We start from the raw sequence: 21,103 nt of genomic DNA, 5'->3' as shown, positions 1-21,103 counted from the left end.
GGAACAGGCGCCTGTTCAGGGAGGCTGTTACGGGAATCGAACCGTGCTGCTGGCCTGCCTTGGTCTGCTTTCAAAGCCAGCGATTTAGCCCTGTGTGCTAAACAGCCCCTTAGGATAGCTTTTTAAAATAAAAGTCATATTTTAAAGCCGAGAAGTCTTGTCTGAAGACGAGGAAGCTGAAACAATTTATTTGAAGCAGCTATTTGATGATATACAGGCAGAATCTGTGTGGGTTCTAACTGAAGCCCAAATCTGTTGTGCAAAGCAAATATTACTCTGCCCTGCTGATTTTTAAGCTGGATTGAGACCTGTAGATTTCTTTTGTTATTTAATGAGACATTGCATAGTAGAGCTAAGGGGTAATTGTAGGCTGTTCTTTTTGGGTGTGAAGTTAAAAGGTTTAATATTGTATTCATATTAAATTTTTGTTTTAGAAATACCAAAACCCTATTTTTTTTCATGCAATCGCCCCTGGAGTGAATCATTCTTTCTGCACAATCTTAAAATAAATTAAAATGGGGCAGCATGGTGGCGTAGTGGTTAGCGCTGCTGCCTCATGGTGCCGAGGTCCCAGGTTCGATCCTGGCCCAGGGTCACTGTCCGTGTGGAGTTTGCACATTCTCCCCATGTCTGCGTGGATTTCACCCCCAAAACCCAAACATGTAACCCCAATATTTTAGTTTTGTTTTTAAGTTTAAGATTACCCAATTTATTTTCTTAATTAAATTTTTTTTAAACTGAAGATATTGGGGTTACGTCCAGTATCCTAGGCACTGTTGGGGTCTGGTCTGGGATCGTAATATAAGTTAACAAGTCACTTGCTTTTGTCCACCGTGGTGCAATATGTGAAATGAAAATGAAAATTGCTTATTGTCACAAGTAGGCTTCAAATGAAGTTACTGTGAAAAGCCCCTAGTCGCCACATTCCGGCCTGTTCGGGGAGGCTGGTACGGGAATTGAACCATGCTGCTGGCCTGCCTTGGTCTGCTTTCAAAGCCAGCGATTTAACCATGTGCTAAACCAGCCCCACATCATATGTGGGAGCAAAGCGAATGGGATTGTATAGTTTGAGGCTGCCACATCATCCTGTGTACATAACCGTCCCATTTTCCCCCCTGTGTTTGCCATAGTGCTCTTATTTATATAAATTGATTTGTATTTCCTTCAGCGAGGAAGATAAAGAAGATGAAAAGGATAAGAGAGTGTGGTATTACAGCTCAAAGGTGCAGCTGGCTGAACTTATTGAATCTCTGGACAAAGAATACTGGGAATATGACCTCTGCAGAATACTGGAAGAAATGCGTGATGAGATTCACCGACATATGGACATTACAGAAGACCTGACCAATAAAGTTCGCGGCAATAACAAATCTTGTCTCAGTGCAGCTAATGGTAAGTGAAGTTGATTTGAAGAGGGTTGCTGACTTATGCCTCTTTTTAACCAGGTTTGAAAATGGAGTTTGATACTTTTCTGTCATGTCTGTTCGATGATGATCGGTTCAGCTTTTGAATGCAGATTTTTTTTGTACATTGGAGAACCAAATAGTTTACTGATAAAGCTTGTCTGTAATAAATTCTGTATGCAGTGACAAAGATACTGAGCAGAAACAGAAAATACTGCAAATACACATCCATTCAGTGAAAAGAAGAAAGAAATGAACATTTCATGTGTAACCTCAGCTAATATGCCTTTATTATGCCTTTTCTCTTTGCAGGTGTTGACTGATCTTTTTCCAACATTTCATGTTTTTGTTTCACTTGGGAGTTTGTGCAGTTTATTTTCTTCTTCTCTTTTTTTTTTATGTTGAGTTGATTTTGTGCGCAATTGCCGGAAGTCCGATCAATGATTTTTCAGCTATTGCAATCACTGCCAATCTTGGCAATCACCAAATTTAAGACCCTTGCATCCAGTTTTCCCTGTAAGTTGCGTAACTGTGCAGAAGTCTTAAAGTTCTTGCTGGGCGCAAGTTTATACTTTTTTTTTACCAGACGTGTAGAGCCCTGCAAAAATATTTAAAGAGGTTGTGCATTTATCACAACAGCACTCCAGAAAATAAATCGAGGGTCGATAGCCTCGTTCCAAAATTAATTTTGCTGCGTGCAAGCGACTATTTTCATAAAACATGCATTTTTAAAACTTTAGACATTTTTTGGCTGCAGCTTCATTGGTGTTGAATTGCTCTCTGTACCTGCCCTGTGTGGCCATTCACAGAGTGCCATCAAGCTGTTCAGTGACTCAGTACCAACAAATTCACAGACTCAGCAGGAGTTGCTGAATAACCATGTTTCAGCTGGACACCCTTCTTCAGAGTGGCTCAAATTGTTCAAGCCTTCTCCGATGTTGACCCTTCCAAGATGGCTAGAATTTTCTCCTGTTTCAGATCCATATTTCTTGATATGCAGTCAGCCGATTGATGCTCTTGGGATTGTTGCATCTTTTAAAAAATCTTATTTAATCAGTATCTGAACTTATTTCAGCTCCAAATTGTGCAGCTGTTATGCTTCAGCATTTTAATGCCTAAGGGCAGCACGGTAGCATTGTGGATAGCACAATTGCTTCACAGCTCCAGGGGCCCAGGTTCGATTCCGGCTTGGGTCACTGTCTGTGCGGAGTCTGCACATCCTCCCCGTGTGTGCATGGGTTTCCTCCCACAGTCCAAAGATGTGCAGGTTAGGTGGATTGGCCATGCTAAATTGCCCTTCGTGTCCAAAATTGCCCTTAGTGTTGGGTGGGGTTACTGGGTTATGGGGATAGGGTGGAGGTATGCACCTTGGGTAGGTGCTCTTTCGAAGAGCCGGTGCAGACTCGATGGGCGGAATGGCCTCCTTCTGCACTGTAAATTCTATGATGAATTCTACGATAATCAATGTTGTCTTTGCTTACTTTAGTGTTTTGCAACTCTTACTTTAGTCAGCACTGTTTAGTAGACCTATGCACATATTAATACATTTTAAAAAATGTATAGTATTGATGTTTGCGATGCATAAATTTGTTTCCTCTTTTGGCTATTCTAATGGTTGATTCAGGATTGTACTATGTGACAAAATACTGTAGTTTTCTTCAATTCTACAAAACAATGTAAGTTAGTGCAAAACAGCCTCATATTTATGATTAATGTCCAGCAGTTTGAAGTGGATGACTATGGTTGGCCTTATTTAAATCTGTTTGGATGCTTTTTTATCTCCTGTTCCAAGTCGCATTCTATTTACTGAGAAAGCAAGCAAAAGATCTCTACAGGCCTTCGCCAATGACCATTGTAACAAGACTTATAGTGTTGTCTTCCTGAGATACTTTTCCTTTTCTCCCACACACAAACACTTGATCAGTCACCATTCATCTCTTGTCCTTCCCCTCTCCATCGTCCCTATCCTTAAATAATGCTATGCAATGATTCCCCTCATGGAGGCCATTGTGGGGGAGGTTGTGCGGAAATATATGTCCTCCTTTTCCACTGCGCAGCTTGTTAGCTCGTCTAACTGTGCTGCCAGCTCAGTTTTTTTTTTTCCTGGTCGCATGGCCCAAAAAACTCTTAATTGCAATCTTAAAACCTGTTTTGCCTGTTGTAGCAATAATGCTGCTGCATGCCAGTTAGTCTTGGCACTAGTCTAGGTGAAATAAATGTCTTCGGACATGCAGCGCCATTGGGATATCAGTAGGTATGAAGTCATTTGACTAGTCATCTAGTGTGTAAAGAGATTGTAAAGTGGAAACAGCAGCTAAGAGTGATTGCTGGAGGAAATGGTTGCACAAGTATGGGATCAATGAAGGCAGACAGTGAAATGTAAATATTTGGGTATCTTTTCTATTCTGCTGATCCTTCCGTTGCAGTTATTGTAAATGCATGTATATTATATATTGCATAGATGGACAGTAATGTTTGGGAAATGTACAAAATACACATTTTAATAGCCATATTTATTATTACAGCACTCAAACTGATCAATCTTTTAAACAATTATCTTAATATCCGTTTCCCCAACCCCAAAAAGGGACCCAAATTATGTTGATTTGAAGATGGCATGGTTTCAACAGAGTTACTCGTGTCAGTTTTACTAACTTAAGATTGATTTGAAACAAATGATGATTCAGGCGACATTTGAAAAAGTCCACCAGTTTAGCGGAGCACCATAGCATAAAAGCTGTTGCATGGCTGGCATCGTGGCACAGTGGTTAGCACTGCTACCTCATGACGCCGACGACCTGGGTTCGATCCCGGCCTCGGGTCACCATCCGTGTGGAGTTTGCGCGTTCTCCCCGTGCCTGTGTGGGTCTCACCCCCACAACCCAAAGATGTGCAGGGTTGGTGAATTTGCCACTCTAAAATGCCCCTTAATTGGAAAAAAAAAGCTGGATAATCAAAGAAATTTTTTTTTATAGGTGTTGCATAACTCGGGTTAAATTTGTATTTATAATTTCCTAAATATTCATTGTCTTGCTCCAAGTTTGTGTTTCTGCCCTTCATTTATCTTGTACCTGTGCTATCAAGAAATAATTGACTTCAGAAGATGATACATATACTAAAATGATTTGTGTAAAAATAGGTTCTGTTAACTTGGGGTGGGTGATGGAACAAAGTAAATTATTTAAGATGAATGTCATTGCTTCACCCTTTTGGCATATTCAGCACTTTAAAATCTCTCAGTTCAAGCATAGAATTGGGCAGGTGTGTTGTAAACTCTCTCTCGACTGCTGCAGGAAATACTTTAAGGCCAGTATCAGGAGCTCCCCCTGCTGTTCCATGGTTGCAGTTGTTTCATTAGCCGGCCATCACTCAATTCCTGGATTAAGAAAGTTTGTTCAAACATAACTGTTTTAAGCTGCTCTAAATTGCAAGGAACTGGGAAATTCTTGATGCCAATCTGGGCTATGTTCAAACTAAGTCCGTGAAAAGCTATACAAAATGACAAAGACGCGCGCTGCCCAGTCAATCCTGCTAGATTCTCATCACTAACATCTGGAGACTTGTGCCAAAATTGAGAGAACTGCCTACGGACTGATCCATAGCCACTGATTAAAACATATCTTACAGTCGATGTCCCAGACTCATTCCCAGACTCATTCATCATGATCCCTGGGTGTGCTGTCTCTTACTGGCAGGAGAGGCCCCCAAAGGTGGTAGCACAGTGGGATATAGTCAGGGCCTTCGAAGTCCTCAAAAATTGATTCCAAGCCCCATGAAGTTTCATGGCATCGTCAAGCATGGACACGGAAAACCCTTGTTGATTATCACCAACAGTTCATCTGATTATTTGGTGGTCCTCTATTTTGAACACCACTTGGAAGAAGCACCGAGTGCAGAAAGGCCATAGAATGTACCCTGCATGGAGGGTACCTTCAGCTCGGGTTCCACCAGTGTCACTCTGCTCCAGACATCGTTACAGCTTTGGTCCAAACTTGAACAAAAGAGCTGAATTCCAAAGGTGAGAGTGACTGCACTTGACGGGCAAGGGACATCATCAAGAGTGGCTTGGTAGCACCACGATAAGAGGATGGCAGAGTTCTGAAGGACATTTCTGCCAGACTAGGCCTAATGGGGGTTGAAATAACCAATAAGAGATTAACTCACAGTGCTATCAAGATATGACTAAAGGCAGTGGAAACCACATGGTAATGGGCCTGACTGGCATTTACCCAATAATATGGAAACTTGCCCAAGTATGTTCTGTCCAAAGAAAAGCTGAACAAATAGAATCTGGCAGATTATCATCCCATCCCAATCAAGAGTAAAGTGATGGAAGATGTCCTTGACGATGCTATCAAGTAGCACTTAGTCAGCAGCTCAGGTTGGGTACCACCAGTGTCACTCTGCTCCAGACATCGTTACAGCTTTGGTCCAAACTTGAACAAAAGAGCTGAATTCCAAAGGTGAGAGTGACTGCACTTGACGGGCAGCATTTGACTGGGAGTGATACCAAGGAGACAGAGTAAAGTTGAAATCAGTGGTTGAAGTCATACCAAGCACAAAGAAAGATGGTAGTTGTTGAAGGCCAATCTCAGCACCAGGTCATCGCTAATGGAGTTTCCCCTAGGCTCAATAGGCCAGAAATGTGGTTGTTTGCTGATGTGTTCGGTGCTGTTTACAACTCGGGTACTGAAGCACTCTGCCCATAAGCAGCAACATCAGACTTTGGCAGCTGTGTCTCCTATCTACAAGATGCACTGCAACAACTCATCAAAGCTCCTTTGATAGCATTCCAAACCTGTGACCTCTACCACCCTGGATGACCTCTACTACCCTGGATGAACAAGGGTAGCAGATACATGTGAACACCATCATGTGCAAGTTCCCTTCCAAGAGTCAAACCATTTTGACTTGGAAAAATGTTTTCCAGTTCCTTCACTGTCGTTGGGTTAAAATCCTTCAGCTCCCTCCACCACAGCACTGTGGAAGTACCTACTCCAGGTGGATTGCAATAGTTCAAGAAGGTGGTGCAGCGCCACCTTCTCTAAGGCAGTTGGGGATCGGATAAATAGTAATGTAAATCCATCACTTTGATAAGCCTAACATCTGCTCACCCCTCACTACCCTTCCGTAAGCTAGCCCGCCCAGCTAGCTTGGTGGCCCTCACCCCTGGCGCCAGACATTCTCCCACCTATTGACCCCCCGCCCCCCCCATATTCAAATGAAAAACAATCCAAACACAATTGCCCGACAGAGAAAAAAAAACCCCAGTTAAACAAAGAAAAGATCAAGCAAGAAGATCCAGCATCTATATAAACACACCTCCACCCCCAACAGTGCAAATGCAAACTTTAACTCACTCAGCTCTGCAACTGGCCCTAGATCAATACAGAAGGCATTACAAATAACGTCGGCCAAACGAGAAACTTTTTTGAAAATAAAACATTGCATCAAAGTTCTCAGTCCGACACCAGTCCTTTCCTTCGCGAAGTCCAACGCTTGCTCAGGCGACTCAAAATAAAAATGTTGCTACTCGTATGTGACCCAGAGACGGGCCGGATACAACAGCCCGAACTTCACCTTTTTCTTAAAAAGGGTCGACCTTCTCTGGTTAAACCCCGCTCTTCTCCTGGCCACCTCCACACTCGGGTCCTGATAGATCCGCAGGATACTGTTGTCCCATTTACAGCTCCGTGTCTGCCTGGCCCACGGTAAAATACGCTTCTTATCCAAATACCTGTGGAATCTCGCCAGCTTTGCCCTCTGGGTGGGGTGTCTCCCATTCGCGGCTTCCTCGCGAGCGCTGTGTGAGCCCTGTCCACCTCCAAGGGTCGGGGGAATGTCTCATCCCCCAGCAGCTTCTCAAACATGCCCGCCATGTATGCCCCAGCGTCCACTCCTTCGGACCCCTCCGGGTGCCCAACGATTCTCAAGTTCTGCCGGCAGGACCTGTTCTCTGTGTCCTCCACCTTCTCCAGGAGCCTTTTCTGCTGGTCTCTCAGCATCTCCACCTCCAACTCCACTGCAATTTGATGTTCCTCCTGGTCAGCCAGCGCCTTCTCTACTTTCTAGATCACACGATCTTGAGCATCCAATCTAAGCTCCAGCCTTGCAATTGCCTCTTTAATTGGATCCAAGCAGTCCTGCTTCTGCTTGGCGAAGCCCTCCTGGATAACTTGCATCAGCTGCTCCATTGACCGCTGGGTCGACAAGCCAGAGGCCCTCTGCCATGCCTCGTCCCGGTGCAACTTCAGCCCAAGCCTTCTCTGTTCTTCTGTTTCTGCCTTTGCGAGCACTCCTAGTCCTCCTCTCCATGCATCGATGTGGGAATTCAGTTCACAATTGCCTCTGTCATCAATTTTTCAAATCCAGTCCGGTAAAAAAAATCGGGGGGGGGGGGAGAGAGAAAGTTCCAAAAGTCCGACCCAAGCGGGAGACACCAATTGTGCGACTTACTCCTTAATAGCCGCCACCGGAAGTCCCAACCCATGACTTTTTAACTAGAATGAGAATACTGTCAACTGAGCCACAACTGAAGGATTGGTCTTGTACTCAACTGAGCTGTTAAATCCCATAAGTAATAGATATTGCTAAGTTTTTAATTTTTACGTTTTGGTGTAAGTTGACTACCTCATTTGTGAGACCAAATGCAGCTTTAAATGAGATTTGAGTTGGAGAATTCTCATAAGGAACCTGTGCCAATTAAGACAGTTCCGTCCTTTCTCGAGCAGTTTAGCTAAGGTGGCTTATCGCATTTTAAATTATGCCGTAAACGTCACATTGAGTGCCATTGTGGATTGAATCAAACTGTATCATAATTGAACATTAAAGGAGAAAAGTATTCACTCATTATCTGGAGGTCTGTCTGCTAGACATTGTGTACTCAACGTCTGATCCTGATATAAACCAGGCCCGATTTTAATTTGGCTTTGGATGGCCAAGTGTCCTGTGAGCAGTAGTTACTTTTAAAACATGGATTCAAAAGAGAATATCTCAGGGCAGCACGGTGGCGCAGTGGGTTAGCCCTGCTGCCTCACGGCGCCGAGGTCCCAGGTTCGATCCCGACTCTGGGTCACTCTCCGTGTGGAGTTTGCACATTCTCCCCGTGTTTGCGTGGGTATAGAACATAGAACATTACAGCGCAGTACAGGCCCTTCGGCCCTCGATGTTGCGCCAACCTGTGAAACCACTCTAAAGCCCATCTACACTAGTCCCATCCATATGTTTATCCAATGACCATTTAAATGCCCTTAGTGTTGGCGAGCACTACTGTTGCAGGCAGGGCATTCCACGCCCTTACTATTCTGAGTAAAGAACCTACCTCTGACATCTGTCCTATATCTATCTCCCCTCAATTTAAAGCTACATCCCCTCGTGCTAGACATCACCATCCGAGGAAAAAGGCTCTCACTGTCCACCCTAACTAATCCTCTGATCATCTTGTATGCCTCAATTAAGCCACCTCTTAACCTTCTCTTTAACGAAAACAGCCTCAAGTCCCTCAGCCTTTCCTCATAAGATCTTCCCTCCATATCAGGCAACATTCTGGTAAATCTCCTCTGCACCCTTTCCAATGCTTCCACATCCTTCCTATAATGCGGCGACCAGAATTGCACGCAATACTCCAAATGCGGCCGCACCAAAGCTTTGTACAGCTGCAACATGACCTCATGGCTCCGAAACTCAATCCCTCTACCAATAAAAGCTAACACACTGTACACCTTCTTAACAACCTGTGGTGAACCACTGTATTAGGGGATGTAAGGTAAGACCTGCACGACAGGTTCGCCGGTAGCCCCTGCCGGTTGGCTCCGCCCACTAAGATCTGTATAAATATGCGTGACCTCCATTGCCCTGCCATTTCGCCAGCTGCAGCAGGAGGCCACGCATCTGACTGCAATAAAGCCACAGTTGTACCCAATCTGCGTCTTTGTGCAATTGATTGCGCATCAGAACCCTCTCAACCTGGGTGGCAACTTTCAGGGATCTATATACATGGACACCGAGATCTCTCTGCTCATCCACACTACCAAGAATCTTACCATTAACCCAGTACTCTGTCTTCCTGTTATTCCTTCCAAAATGAATCACCTCACACTTTTCTGCATTAAACTCCATTTGCCACCTCTCAGCCCAGCACTGCAGCTTATCTATGTCCCTCTGTAACTTGTAACACCCTTCTGCACTGTCCACAACTCCACCGACTTTAGTGTCATCTGCAAATTTACTCACCCATCCTTCTATGCCCTCCTCCAGGTCATTTATAAAAATGACAAACGGCAGTGGCCCCAAAACAGATCCTTGTGGTACACCACTAGTAACTGGACTCCAGTCTGAACATTTCCCATCAACCACCACCCTTTGTCTTCTTGCAGCTAGCCAATTTCTGATCCAAACTGCTAAATCACCCTGAATCCCATGCCTCTGTATTTTCTGCAATAACCTACCGTGGGGAACCTTATCAAACGCTTTACTAAAATCCATATACACCACATCAACTGCCTTACCCTCGTCCACCTGTTTGGTCACCTTCTCAAAGAACTCAATAAGGTTTGTGAGGCACGACCTACCCTTCAGAAAACCATGTTGACTATCTCTAATCAAATTACTCCTTTCCAGATGATTATACATCCTATCTCTTAACCTTTCCAAGACTGCCCACAACAGAAGTAAGGCTCACTGGTCTATAGTTACCGGGGTTGTTTCTACTCCCCTTCTTGAACAAGGGGACAACATTTGCTATCCTCCAGTCTTCTGGCAATATTCCTGTAGACAAAGATGACTTAAAGATCAAAGCCAAAGGCTCAGCAATCTCCTCCCTAGCTTCCCAGAGAATCCTAGGATAAATCCCATCCGGCCCAGGGGACTTATCTATTTTCACACTTTCCAGAATTGCTAACACCTCCTCCTTATGAACCTCAAGCCCTTCTAGTCTAGTAGCCTGAATCTCCGTATTCTCCTCGACAACATTGTCTTTTTCCTGTGTGAATACTGACGAAAAATACTCATTGAGCACCTCTCCAATCTCCTCGGACTTCACGCACAACTTCCCACTACTGTCCTTGACTGGCCCTACTCTTACCCTAGTCATTCTTTTATTCCTGACATATCTATAGAAAGCTTTAGGGTTATCCTTGATCCTACCTGCCAAAGACTTCTCACGTCCCCTCCTGGCCCATCTTAGCTCTCTCTTTAGGTCCTTCCTAGCTAACTTGTAGCTCTCGAGGGCCCTAACTGAACCTTCATGTCTCATCTTTACATCAGCCGCCTCCTTCCTCTTGACAAATGTTTTGACTGCTTTAGTAAACCACGGTTCCCTCGCTCGACCACTTCCTCCCTGCCTGACAGGTACATACTTATCAAGGACACACAGTAGCTGTTCTTTGAACAAGCTCCACATTTCTATTGTGCCCAAATCCTGCAGTTTTCCTCTCCATCCGATGTATCCTAAGTTTTGCCTCATCGCATCATAATTGCCTTTCCCCCAGATATAACTCTTGCCCTGTGGTATATACACCGTTACTCTTATTAGCCTTAGTTTTATTAGCTCTGATTATGTCACCTTTGCTCACGAGTCGCCAGGTATCTTTCGGATACCGCCACGTGGTTCAAGCTCGAGTTATGATTAATAAGTCAGCACACCGCTTAGTAAGATTGAAATCAACGGTCATTTATTATGTACAGCAATAAATACTTACACAATAATCCTACTGTCTATATCAAAACCTACCACTACTGGCCAATACTTAACTTTTGGGGATCGCCCACCAGGTCAGGGAAACGAATGGTTTATCGAATTGGGTCTGGCCTGCGGGATTCAAAAGGCTGATACGGGTCGATGGCTTAGGAGTCTCTATCGGGTAGCAATCGCTGGAGTCAAACTTACAGTTTCTGGTCGATGTTCTTGCGAAGGTTGCGAGCAGGAGAAGAAGGGAGAGAGAGCGAGCTCTGAACTTGGCCCCTCAATTTATAGGGCCCAGGGGCTTCCCGCCTCTCGGGGCGGCCCTTGACCCTGAGTCCCAAGTGATTGGATTTGTTCCCAATCACTGGGTTCGATATGCTCCAATAATGGGGCGATTCCTCGATCGGGGGGGTGGTCGTTCATCTGTCTTTGTTTCGGCCACTGCAGGCACCGAGAGGTCTGGCCCGGCATTCAATTGCTAATATGTTGCAATTGTTCCTGGGGATAGCCGATTAAACTGCAGATGCCTGTGTTGATGTGCTGCTAATAGTCGCAGGTATCGATCTGGGCCGACTTCCCCAGAGCCGAATACGCTATTCTGTCTGCAGCTGTCCGTTTGTGTCCTGTTGGCTGCTTTTCCCATCAGCCTTTTCGGTTAGCCATTTTATACCGGGATTTGGCCAAATTAATTGGGAATCAGCCATTTTAGGTGGCTACAATATTCGGCAAGACTCACTGGGAGACTGATTGCTCCAACCCAGTGTGTCTCATGCGGGTTCTAACACTGACCTAGAATTTAAATTGAAAATACTTTGTCATCTTTTAAGAAATTGGTTGTTTGCCTTCAGTTAAAATTAAAGGTGGAATGTTAGTCAATCTCTACTGTAACTGAAAATATTGATAGAATTTAAAGGACAAAAGTAACCATTCGAGGATTGTCTTGAAGGATTAATGAAAGTATGTTGCAGATTGGCCCAAAGTTCACTCGCGTGGAGCCTGCATGTAGGTTAGCTCGGCATTAAGGGCTTTTTCCACTTCATTTATTCATGAATCGGCATCTTTGCTTGCGTTTTCTTTCAGTTTTGTTCATTTTCCCCCATATTTTGTTTGTTCAAGTTTATATTCTCAGCATCCTACTGCTCCTCATCTCAGTCCCCCTCCCCCAATTGATTTATTTTTGTTTTCCAGTTTGTTTTTCCTTCAATCGTTTTCTTTTCTCCCCTTTCATGTTCATTTAGGAAATGGGGACTCCACGGAGCCAGGCTGGGGAGGATTGCAGGTTGTGGGAACTCTGAAACAAGCTCCTACTCAACAAGGCGGTAGGCAACACTCTACAAACTAATCTCGAGGGCAATGGGTTGGTTACTTCAGCATGATCAGTAATTCAGTAGGAGCTCTTTTGGGCATGTGCCATAGAATGAATGTAGTGATTTTCCAAGGTAAATCATCAAAGAGTGACTTAAGTTTTGTTGAGGTTGAGTGGAGGCCAAGAGAGCAAAGGTGTTTGGCAAGAGTGAGACTTGCATCAGCATGCCTGCCAGATAACTGGGCAGTGTTGGGGAAAGACTGTTTCAGTTTTTTTACAAAAGGGCTTGCATTTATATCACAAATTTCATGTCTTAAAGTGCTTCAGAGCCAATGAAGCAGTTTTTGAATGGTCATCACTGCTGTATTATAGGAAACATGGCAGCTAGTTTGCACAACAAACTTCTGCAAACGGCAGTGACAAATTATTAGATAACCTGTTTCAGTGAGGTTGATTGAGGGATAAATATTGACCAGAAGATAGGGGAAAACCTTCGTAAATGACCTTGAACGGGGAGAAAATCAGTGGCATTGACTCTTTTTTACAGGATAGATGGGCTCTCTGTTTAATATCTCATCCAAAAGATGTCACCTCTGACAGTGCAGGGTTCCTTCAGAGCTGCATTGGCGTGTCAGCCTAAATTTCAGTCCTCCTGTTTCTGAAGTACGGCTTGAACTACAACCTTCTCATTCAGGTGAGAGTGCCACCAATTGATCCATAACTGAGCTCAGTGGAAGACATCCACTTAAGCTTTGTGGAGGTGAGCGAGGACCTCCACCTAAGCTTTGTGGAGGTGAGTTATAAATGCCCAAAAGACAATGGAAGTAACTGAGGAAATCAAAGAAACGACCTTCACCAGATCCGTACACATTGTTTTCATATCCGTTCATGGGATTTGGGTATCGCTGGTGTTGCCCAAGCTTAATTGCTCTTGAGAAGGCACTGATGAGCTATCTTGATGAACTGCTGCAGTCCCTGGGTGGAGGTATGACCACAGTGCTGTTGGGAAGAGACTTCCAGAGTTTTGACCTGGAATAATATAGCCTTTCTGCAGTATTGCTAAATCAGGTTGGTATGTGATTTGGGTGGAACTTGTGTCTTCTAGACAGTGTACACGGTGTGCTGGGGGTGGAGGGTGTGAATGCTCTGTGTTGGTGAATGAGTTGCTGATCAAGCGGGATGCTTTGTCCTAGTTGCTGTTGGAGTAACCCTCATCCAGGCGAGTGCAGAGTATTCCACCACATTCTTGGCTTGTGCTTTAGATGGCTTTGGGGAGTTGGGAGGTGAATTATTTCCTGCAGAATTCTCAGCCTCTGAGCTGTTCTTGGGATCAGAGGACTGCAGCTATTCACAACATAATGATTTAGATGAGGAAACTAAAAGTAATATCTCCAAATTTGCAAGTGACACAAAGCTGTGAGGAGGATGCAGAGTTCCTTCCATGTGATTTGGACAAGTTGAGTGAGTGGGCTAATGTTTGGCAGATGCAGTATAATGTGGATAAATATGAGGTTATCCACTTTGGTAGCAAAAACAGGAAGGTAAGTTATTACCTCAATTGCTACAGATTGAGAGAGGGAAATGTGCAACAAGATCTGAGTGCCCTTGTATACTAGTTGCTGAAAGTAAGCATGACATGTGGTAAAGAAGGCAAATGGTGTGTTGGCCTTCATAGCAAGAGGTTTTGAGTACAGGAGCAGAAGGGACGTCTTGCTGCAATTATTCAGAGCCTAGTGAGACCACACCTGGAATGTTGTGTGCAGTTTTGACCACCTTATCTGAGGAAGGATGTTCTTGCTATAGAGGGAATGAATCTAGAGGGAATGCAGAGAAGGTTTACCGGACTGGGCTGGTGGGACTGAAGTATGATGAAAGAGTGAGTCAGTTAGGACTATATCTGCTGGCGTTTAGAAGAATGAGGGATGAATCTCATAGAAAACTATATTTAAAAAAAATGTAAATTAGTTTTTTAATTAAAAAAAAAAATAAATTTAGTGTACTCAATTAGTTTTTTTTGACCAATTAACGGACAATTTAACATGGCCAATTCACCTACCCTGCGCATCTTTTTGGGTTGTGGGGGTGAGACCCACGCTGACACTGGAAGAATGTGCAAACTCCATATGGAGTGACCCGAGGAGGAATTTCTGGAGTGTATACAGGATCGTCTTGTGGACCAATACGTTGAGTAACCAACAAAGGAATGGCCATCTTGGACTGGGTATTGTGCAATGAGAAAGGATTAGTTGGCAATCCAGTTGTGAGAGAACCTTTTTGAAATGAGGGAAAATAATATGATTCACGCATATTCTTTGTCAAGGTGGATAGTGAGGTAGTTGATTCTGAGACCAGGGTCCTGAATTTTACTATAGGTAACTACAATGGTATGAGGCATGAATTGTCTATGATGGACTTGGAAACATTACTGAAAGGACGGACATTGGACAGGCAATGTCAGGCATTCGAGGGACAAATAGGTGAACTCCAAAAGTTATTTATTCCTATTTGGCACAAGAGTGGAAAGGGAACTGTGGCCAAACCATGGCTTACAAGGGAAATTAGAGATGATATTAGATTCAAAGAAGAAGCATACAAATTTGCAAGAAAAAGTAATAGACCTGAGGATTGGGAGCGGTTCAAAATTCAGCAGAGGCAGACCAAGGGGTTGATTAAGAAGGGGAAAATAGAGTATGAAAGTAAGCTAGCGGGGAACATAAAAGCTGACTGCAAAAATTTAAAAGGTATGTAAAGAGAAAAAGATTGACAAAAACAAGTGTAGGCCCCGAGTCAGAAACAGGGGAATTCATAACGGGTGACAAAGAAATGGCTGAGGAACTAAATTTGTACTTTGCTTCTGTCTTCACAAAGGAAAACAAGAAAGCATACCGGATGTTCTGAGTAACACCAAGTTTTAGTGAGGAGCTGAAGGAAATCAGTATTAGTAGATATAATAGTTTGGGGGAGTTTAATGGAATTGAAGGTGGATAAGGCTCCAGGGCCTGATGATCGTCATCCCTGAGTATTTGAGGAAATGCCCCGAGAAATAAATCCATTGGTGGCCATTTTCGAAAATTCTTTGGACTCTGGGATGATTGGTACAGATTGGAGGATAGCTAATGTAAGCCTAGCATTCAAAAAGGGAGGTAGAGGGAAAACTGAACTACAGAGCAATGAGCCTAATGTTGGTAGGGAGGTTGCTAGAGACCATTGTCAAGGATTTCATAGTACAGCATTAGAAAGCAGTGGCATAATCAGATCAAGTCAGCATGGATTTACAAAAGGGAAATCATGCTCAGTCAATCTACTGGAATTCTTTGAAGCTGTAACTAGTAGTTAACCAGAGAGAATTGGTGGATGTGGTTTATTTAGACTTCAGAAGGCTGAACAAGGTCTTTCATAGATTACCATGTAAAGTTAAAGCGCATGGGATTGGAAGTAGTGTCTTGAGATGGATAAAAAGCTGGTTAGCAGACAGGAAGCAAAGACTTGGAATAAATAAGTCTTTTTCGATTTGGCAGGCAGTGACCAAAGGGATCTGTGCTAGTACCCCAGTTGCTCACATTATATATTAATCATAGATTATCATAGAATTTGCAGTGCAGAAGGAGGCCATTCGGCCCATCGAGTCTGCACCGGCTCTTGGAAAGAGCACCTACCCAAGGTCAACACCGCCACCCAATCCCCATAACCCAGTAACCCCACCCAACACTAAGGGCAATTTTGGACACTAAGGGCAATTTATCATGGCCAATCCACCTAACCTGCACATCTTTGGACTGTGGGAGAAAACCGGAGCACCCGGAGGAAACCCACGCACACACTGGGAGGATGTGCAGACTCCACACAGACAGTGATCCAAGCCGGAATCGAACCTGGGACCATGGAGCTGTGAAGCAATTGTGCTATCCACAATGCTACCGTGCTGCCCCCAATGATTTGGACGAGGGAACTAAATATATTGTCTCCAAATTTGCAGGTGATACAAAGTTTAGTGGGAAGATGACCTGTGAGGAGGATGCAGAGATGCTTCAGCGTTGGACAGGCTGAATGTGTTGGCATTTGCATGGTAGATGCAGAATAATGTAGTTAAATGTGAGTTTATCCACTTCGGTACCAAAAATAGGAAGGTAGATTATTATTTGAATGGGTGTAAATTGAGAGAGGTGGATAGTCAGCAAGACCTTGATGTCCTCGTGCATTTGTCTCTGAAAGTAAGCGCACAGGTACAGCAGGGAGTAAAGCAGGCAAATGGTATGTTGGCCCTCATAGCGAGAGGATTTGAGTGCAGGAATGGGGATGCTTTACTGCAATTGTATGAGGCTTTGGTGAGGCCACACCTGGAGTATTGTGTGCAGCTTTGGTGTCCTTATCTGAGGAAGGATTTCTTGGAGCGAGTGCAGCAAAAGTTTACCAAGCTGATTCTTGGTATGGCGGGACTGTCATACGAGGAGCGATTAAGTCGGTTATGATTATATTCATTAGAGTTTAGCAGAGTGAGAGGGGATCTCATAGAAATGTATAAAATTCTAACAGGATTAGATGGGGTAGATTCAGAAAGAATGCTCCTGATGGTGGGAGAGTCCAGAACTAGAGGTCATGGTTTGAGGATAAGGGGTAAACCTTTTTAGGGCTGAGGTGAGGAGAAATTTCTTCACCCAGACAGTGGTGAATCTGTGGAATTCACTACCACGGAAAGTAGTTGAGGCCAAAACATTGTGTGATTTCAAGAAGGAATTATAATAATGATCTTTATTATTGTCACAAGTAGGCTTACATTAACACTGCAATGAAGTTACAATGAAAATCCCCTAGTCGCCACACTCTGGCGCCTGTTCGGGCACACTGAGGGAGAATTCAGAATGTCCAATTCACCCAACATGCACGTCTTTCGGGACTTGTGGGAGGAACACCTGGAGGAAACCCACGCAGACACTGGGAGAATGTGTAGACTCCGCACGGACAGTGACCCAAGCTGGGAATCGAACCTGGGATCCTGGTGCTGTGAAGCAACAGTGCTAACCACTGTGCTACCGTATAGCTCTTGGGGCGAAAGGGATCGAGGGACATGGGCGGGGGAGAGGCAGGATCAAGGTATTCAATTTGATGATCATGAATGGCAGAGCTGGCCCAAAGGGTCAAATGGCAAAATTCCTCACGTGAGTGGTGTGTGAATGTGACTGAAAATTGGGGTATCTCAAAAGAGTAATCCCTATTTCATACTGAATGTAAATAAACTTTGCCTTTCTGTTTGGCAAGACTGGGTTGTAATAAACTAAGAAGTCTGTACCAAGGCTTCTTTCAATAAATATGTCTCTCTTATTCTGGTTAACAACAGGGAAGGTAAACAATTGGCTATTTTGTTGAGTGAAAAAAAAAATGGTGTGACCTGCGTAGTAATGGGACTAGTCAAGCTGTGCACTTACATTTACAAGCATAAAACAAAAATATGCAAACTAAGTCCATCGATGTACTGTCTTAAAATTCTTAACCCTGATGTTTCCTCTGTTGCATTGCAATACACTGGTAACTGCTTGTGAATCAACATCCCTCACCAAATGGTATTAGCGAGAGTTCATCATTTTGAGAAAAATAGGTTATCCTTAGAACAACAGTGATAAAACATTAACTCATCCTAGCTAGATTTAACTGTCTCTACCTGAAGAGAGCAAAACTGAGACCGAATTATCATCATTCTCCAATTGGTTCTGTGGACCAAATTGGTGCTCAGCTGTCCTGACCTTTTTGGATTCGATCTTGGAAAATAGTCACTAAATATCCTGGTTGAAGGGATAGCTGAGAAATAAAATCGTAACTGAACAAACATTTTGTAGGTCAGCTCATTTATCTTGATGTTAAAAGTGCCGCATGTTTAAATTAAATCAGTGGTTGGAAATGTCACTGATGTGCTGCCCACTTTTACAATTTCAAAGCAACAAGGCAGCATATATGTCTTCGTAATTTGCCTCTTAGAAACCGTTTAATATTACAGTATTTATAAGATCACATTTACTTATTATCTTACAGAGAGGTGAAATATCTTGGATCCTCCAGTATCTTAGTGCAGTATCCATGCTTGAGCATGGAAATACATTTTGGTTCATCTACTTGTTGGATATTTATGATGTTGAGCGTTCCACAAGTATTTTTCCTTGCATTACAGTTCACAGTACGATTTTTACAAAAAAAAAGAACTGGTATTTGCATTTTGTGGACTCTGAATTGAAAGAAGAACTTATGTAATGGCTCATCGGAGTGGTATAATGACCGTTGTTCTTCCGAGTGGAATTAACTGTTTGTAATTACAGAACTCTGGTGTGCTTGTTAGGTTAATAACATTTGTGTTTTGCTTTAAACTGAGCTCCGTTGTCTGCATCCTGAATTATAATGCTTTGGGGGTTTAATCTTTTGGTCAAGAAACTCAAAACTGTACAGACCTTTATAAACACTCAATTATTTGCCCTATCAATTTCAGTTTCAATTCTTCATGTGTTGCTTTCTTTGCTGAGGCACAATGTATGACCAGTAACAGCCCTCCGGTATCTTGCCTAACTTGTTATTCATTATTCACATGTAAACTTTGGTAATGAGTTTGAATGTTATTGAACTGCAAAATAGTCTCGGCAAATCCTGTCCTCGTCCTACATCTCAGAAGCATAGTCCAACAAGAGTTTCTGATATTGATCACAAATGAGAACAACTTTTGCTGTAGTGCTTAAGGCCAGTTATACTTCTACTGCACAGGTTTGGGAAGAGAAGTGGGAACTTCTAGTTTATATGGCTCACCTACCCTTTTTTTTAAAAGCATCTATGGAGCTGTCCTGGTAATGAACTAGTAGTGAAGAGTTCAATAAATATCACACACTGCAAGGATAGTATTGCTTTCGGAAAAGTAATATCCTTGATGGATTGAAACTTCCATGTAAAATCTTCTGCACACGCATAGCAAATAATGTCGATAGCAGTATTTTTTTTTTACAGGTGGCTGTCACACCATGTAGAAAGGTAGAGCCGTTTCAAGTTAAAGATTTTCTCCCATACTCCGTATTAGGCACATGCAAGTCTGCTGCAATGCATTCCTTATTGGAGGGTCTGGAATGTAGTTATGTCCGGGTGTTTAACTGGAATAAATACTACATCACTAGTGAATAATCACGGTGTACAAATCTTGAAAGTGAGTTTCGGCTCTGTGAATTCAACGTATGTTTCCATAGCCGTCAACGTAAATATCCAGGTTGTTAAAGAATGGAGATGTATGCTAACATCTTGGCTTTCCACATTACAAAATATTCCTTGATCTTTTTTAATAATAAGTAAAATGTATCTTCAATAAAAGTACCTGCAATTGGCCTGTAGATGAGGTTTCAAAAGGCTTAGATTAGTGGTGAAAAGCTGCAAGGAACAATTTGAAGTAGAACCTCTAAATTGGAAGAGCGCTAAATTTAATGGAACGTCAGGAAAATAGAGAATGTGATGAAATAACAAAGAGAGGATGTATGATGCATTTCCGGTGAATTCTTCGAACAACAACCAGGCCAAATACAATAAGTTGAGAGGGGAAGTGAAGGTGAAGATAAGATTGGCAGTGAGAACAGAATGACAATTAACATATAAGTAACCCAAAAATCTTCTATCTACATGTAAATTGTAAGTGGGGAGCAAGAGACCAGGTAGGACCTATTTGGATCAAAGAGTTGTATTGAGGCTCTGGGCATGGCTTGAATACCCAATGAACACTTAGCATCAGTAATTACTAAGGAAAAGAATGCTGACCAAATATTGGTAAAAGCGGAGATGGTAGAGGTAATGGATGGGGGTGAAAATTGTTGGGCAGGATGTACTGGAAAGGCTGGCTCTGCTTACAGTGGATAAGGATCTGGTCTGAATTGCTTGAATCTCAAGTTACAAATGGAAGGGACGAGATGGCACAAGGGCTTATCATCATGTTCCAATCTTCCCTGGAAGGTTGGAAGCAGAAGAAGATTAGAGAGGGGCAAGTTTGAAACCTTTGTTCAAGAAAGGGTGCAAGGGCAGTCCAAGTAACTACATGCTGGTCAGTTTAACGTCGGTGGTGGTAAGGTTTTAGTCACAATAATGGGGGGGGGGAAAATGAACCGGAACTTGGAGAGGTTTGAGTTAATTAAGGGGAGCCGGCAGATTGCATTTGACTGATCTAATTGATTTTTTGGCTAATTTGTTACTGTTGTGGTTTGACTTCCTCCATGCTGCTTAGCCTGGGGGCATCAGCAATTGTGGGCATCAGCTGCATTCCTAAAATACTACTTCAGCCTTTCTAGCCCCAAGGCGCTTTTTCTTTGCATTTTAGCAGCTCATCACAGTGCCCTCTACATACACTGCTCATTAAATATTCCTCTTTACAGTTCCCACCTTCGTTCTCCGTATCGCCAGGCTTCCCAGAAATCTTGGATTTGTTTATTGTCACGTGTACCGAGGTACAGTGAAAAGTATTTTTCTGCAAGCAGATCATTAAGTACATGGGAAGAAAAGGGAATAAAAGAAAATACATAATAGGGCAACACAAGGTATACAATGTAACTACATAAGCACCGGTATCGGATGAAGCATACAGGGTGTAGTGTTAATGAGGTCAGTCCATAAGAGGGTCATTTAGGAGTCTGGTAATAGTGGGGAAGAAGCTGTTTTTGAGTCTGTTCGTGCGTGTTCTCAGACTTCTGTATCTCCTGCCCAATGGAA

At 43.2% G+C, this 21,103-nt stretch overlaps 1 protein-coding gene across 11 annotated transcripts in view; it reads left to right on the top strand.

Moving 5' to 3' along the window:
• The window catches only part of bptf (bromodomain PHD finger transcription factor), a 194,879-nt gene that overhangs the window by 43,603 nt on the left and 130,173 nt on the right, over positions 1–21,103 (top strand). For all 11 annotated transcript variants that reach the window (XM_072483721.1, XM_072483720.1, XM_072483722.1 and 8 more), the window contains exons 3-4: positions 1,169–1,392; positions 12,324–12,404. In XM_072483721.1, coding sequence (XP_072339822.1) covers positions 1,169–1,392; positions 12,324–12,404 — 305 coding nt within the window. The remainder of the gene's footprint in view (positions 1–1,168; positions 1,393–12,323; positions 12,405–21,103) is intronic.

This window comes from Scyliorhinus torazame, chromosome 18 (assembly GCF_047496885.1).
Source record: "Scyliorhinus torazame isolate Kashiwa2021f chromosome 18, sScyTor2.1, whole genome shotgun sequence".
Lineage (NCBI taxonomy): Eukaryota > Metazoa > Chordata > Chondrichthyes > Carcharhiniformes > Scyliorhinidae > Scyliorhinus > Scyliorhinus torazame.
This window is presented reverse-complemented; position numbering and strand designations above follow the sequence as displayed.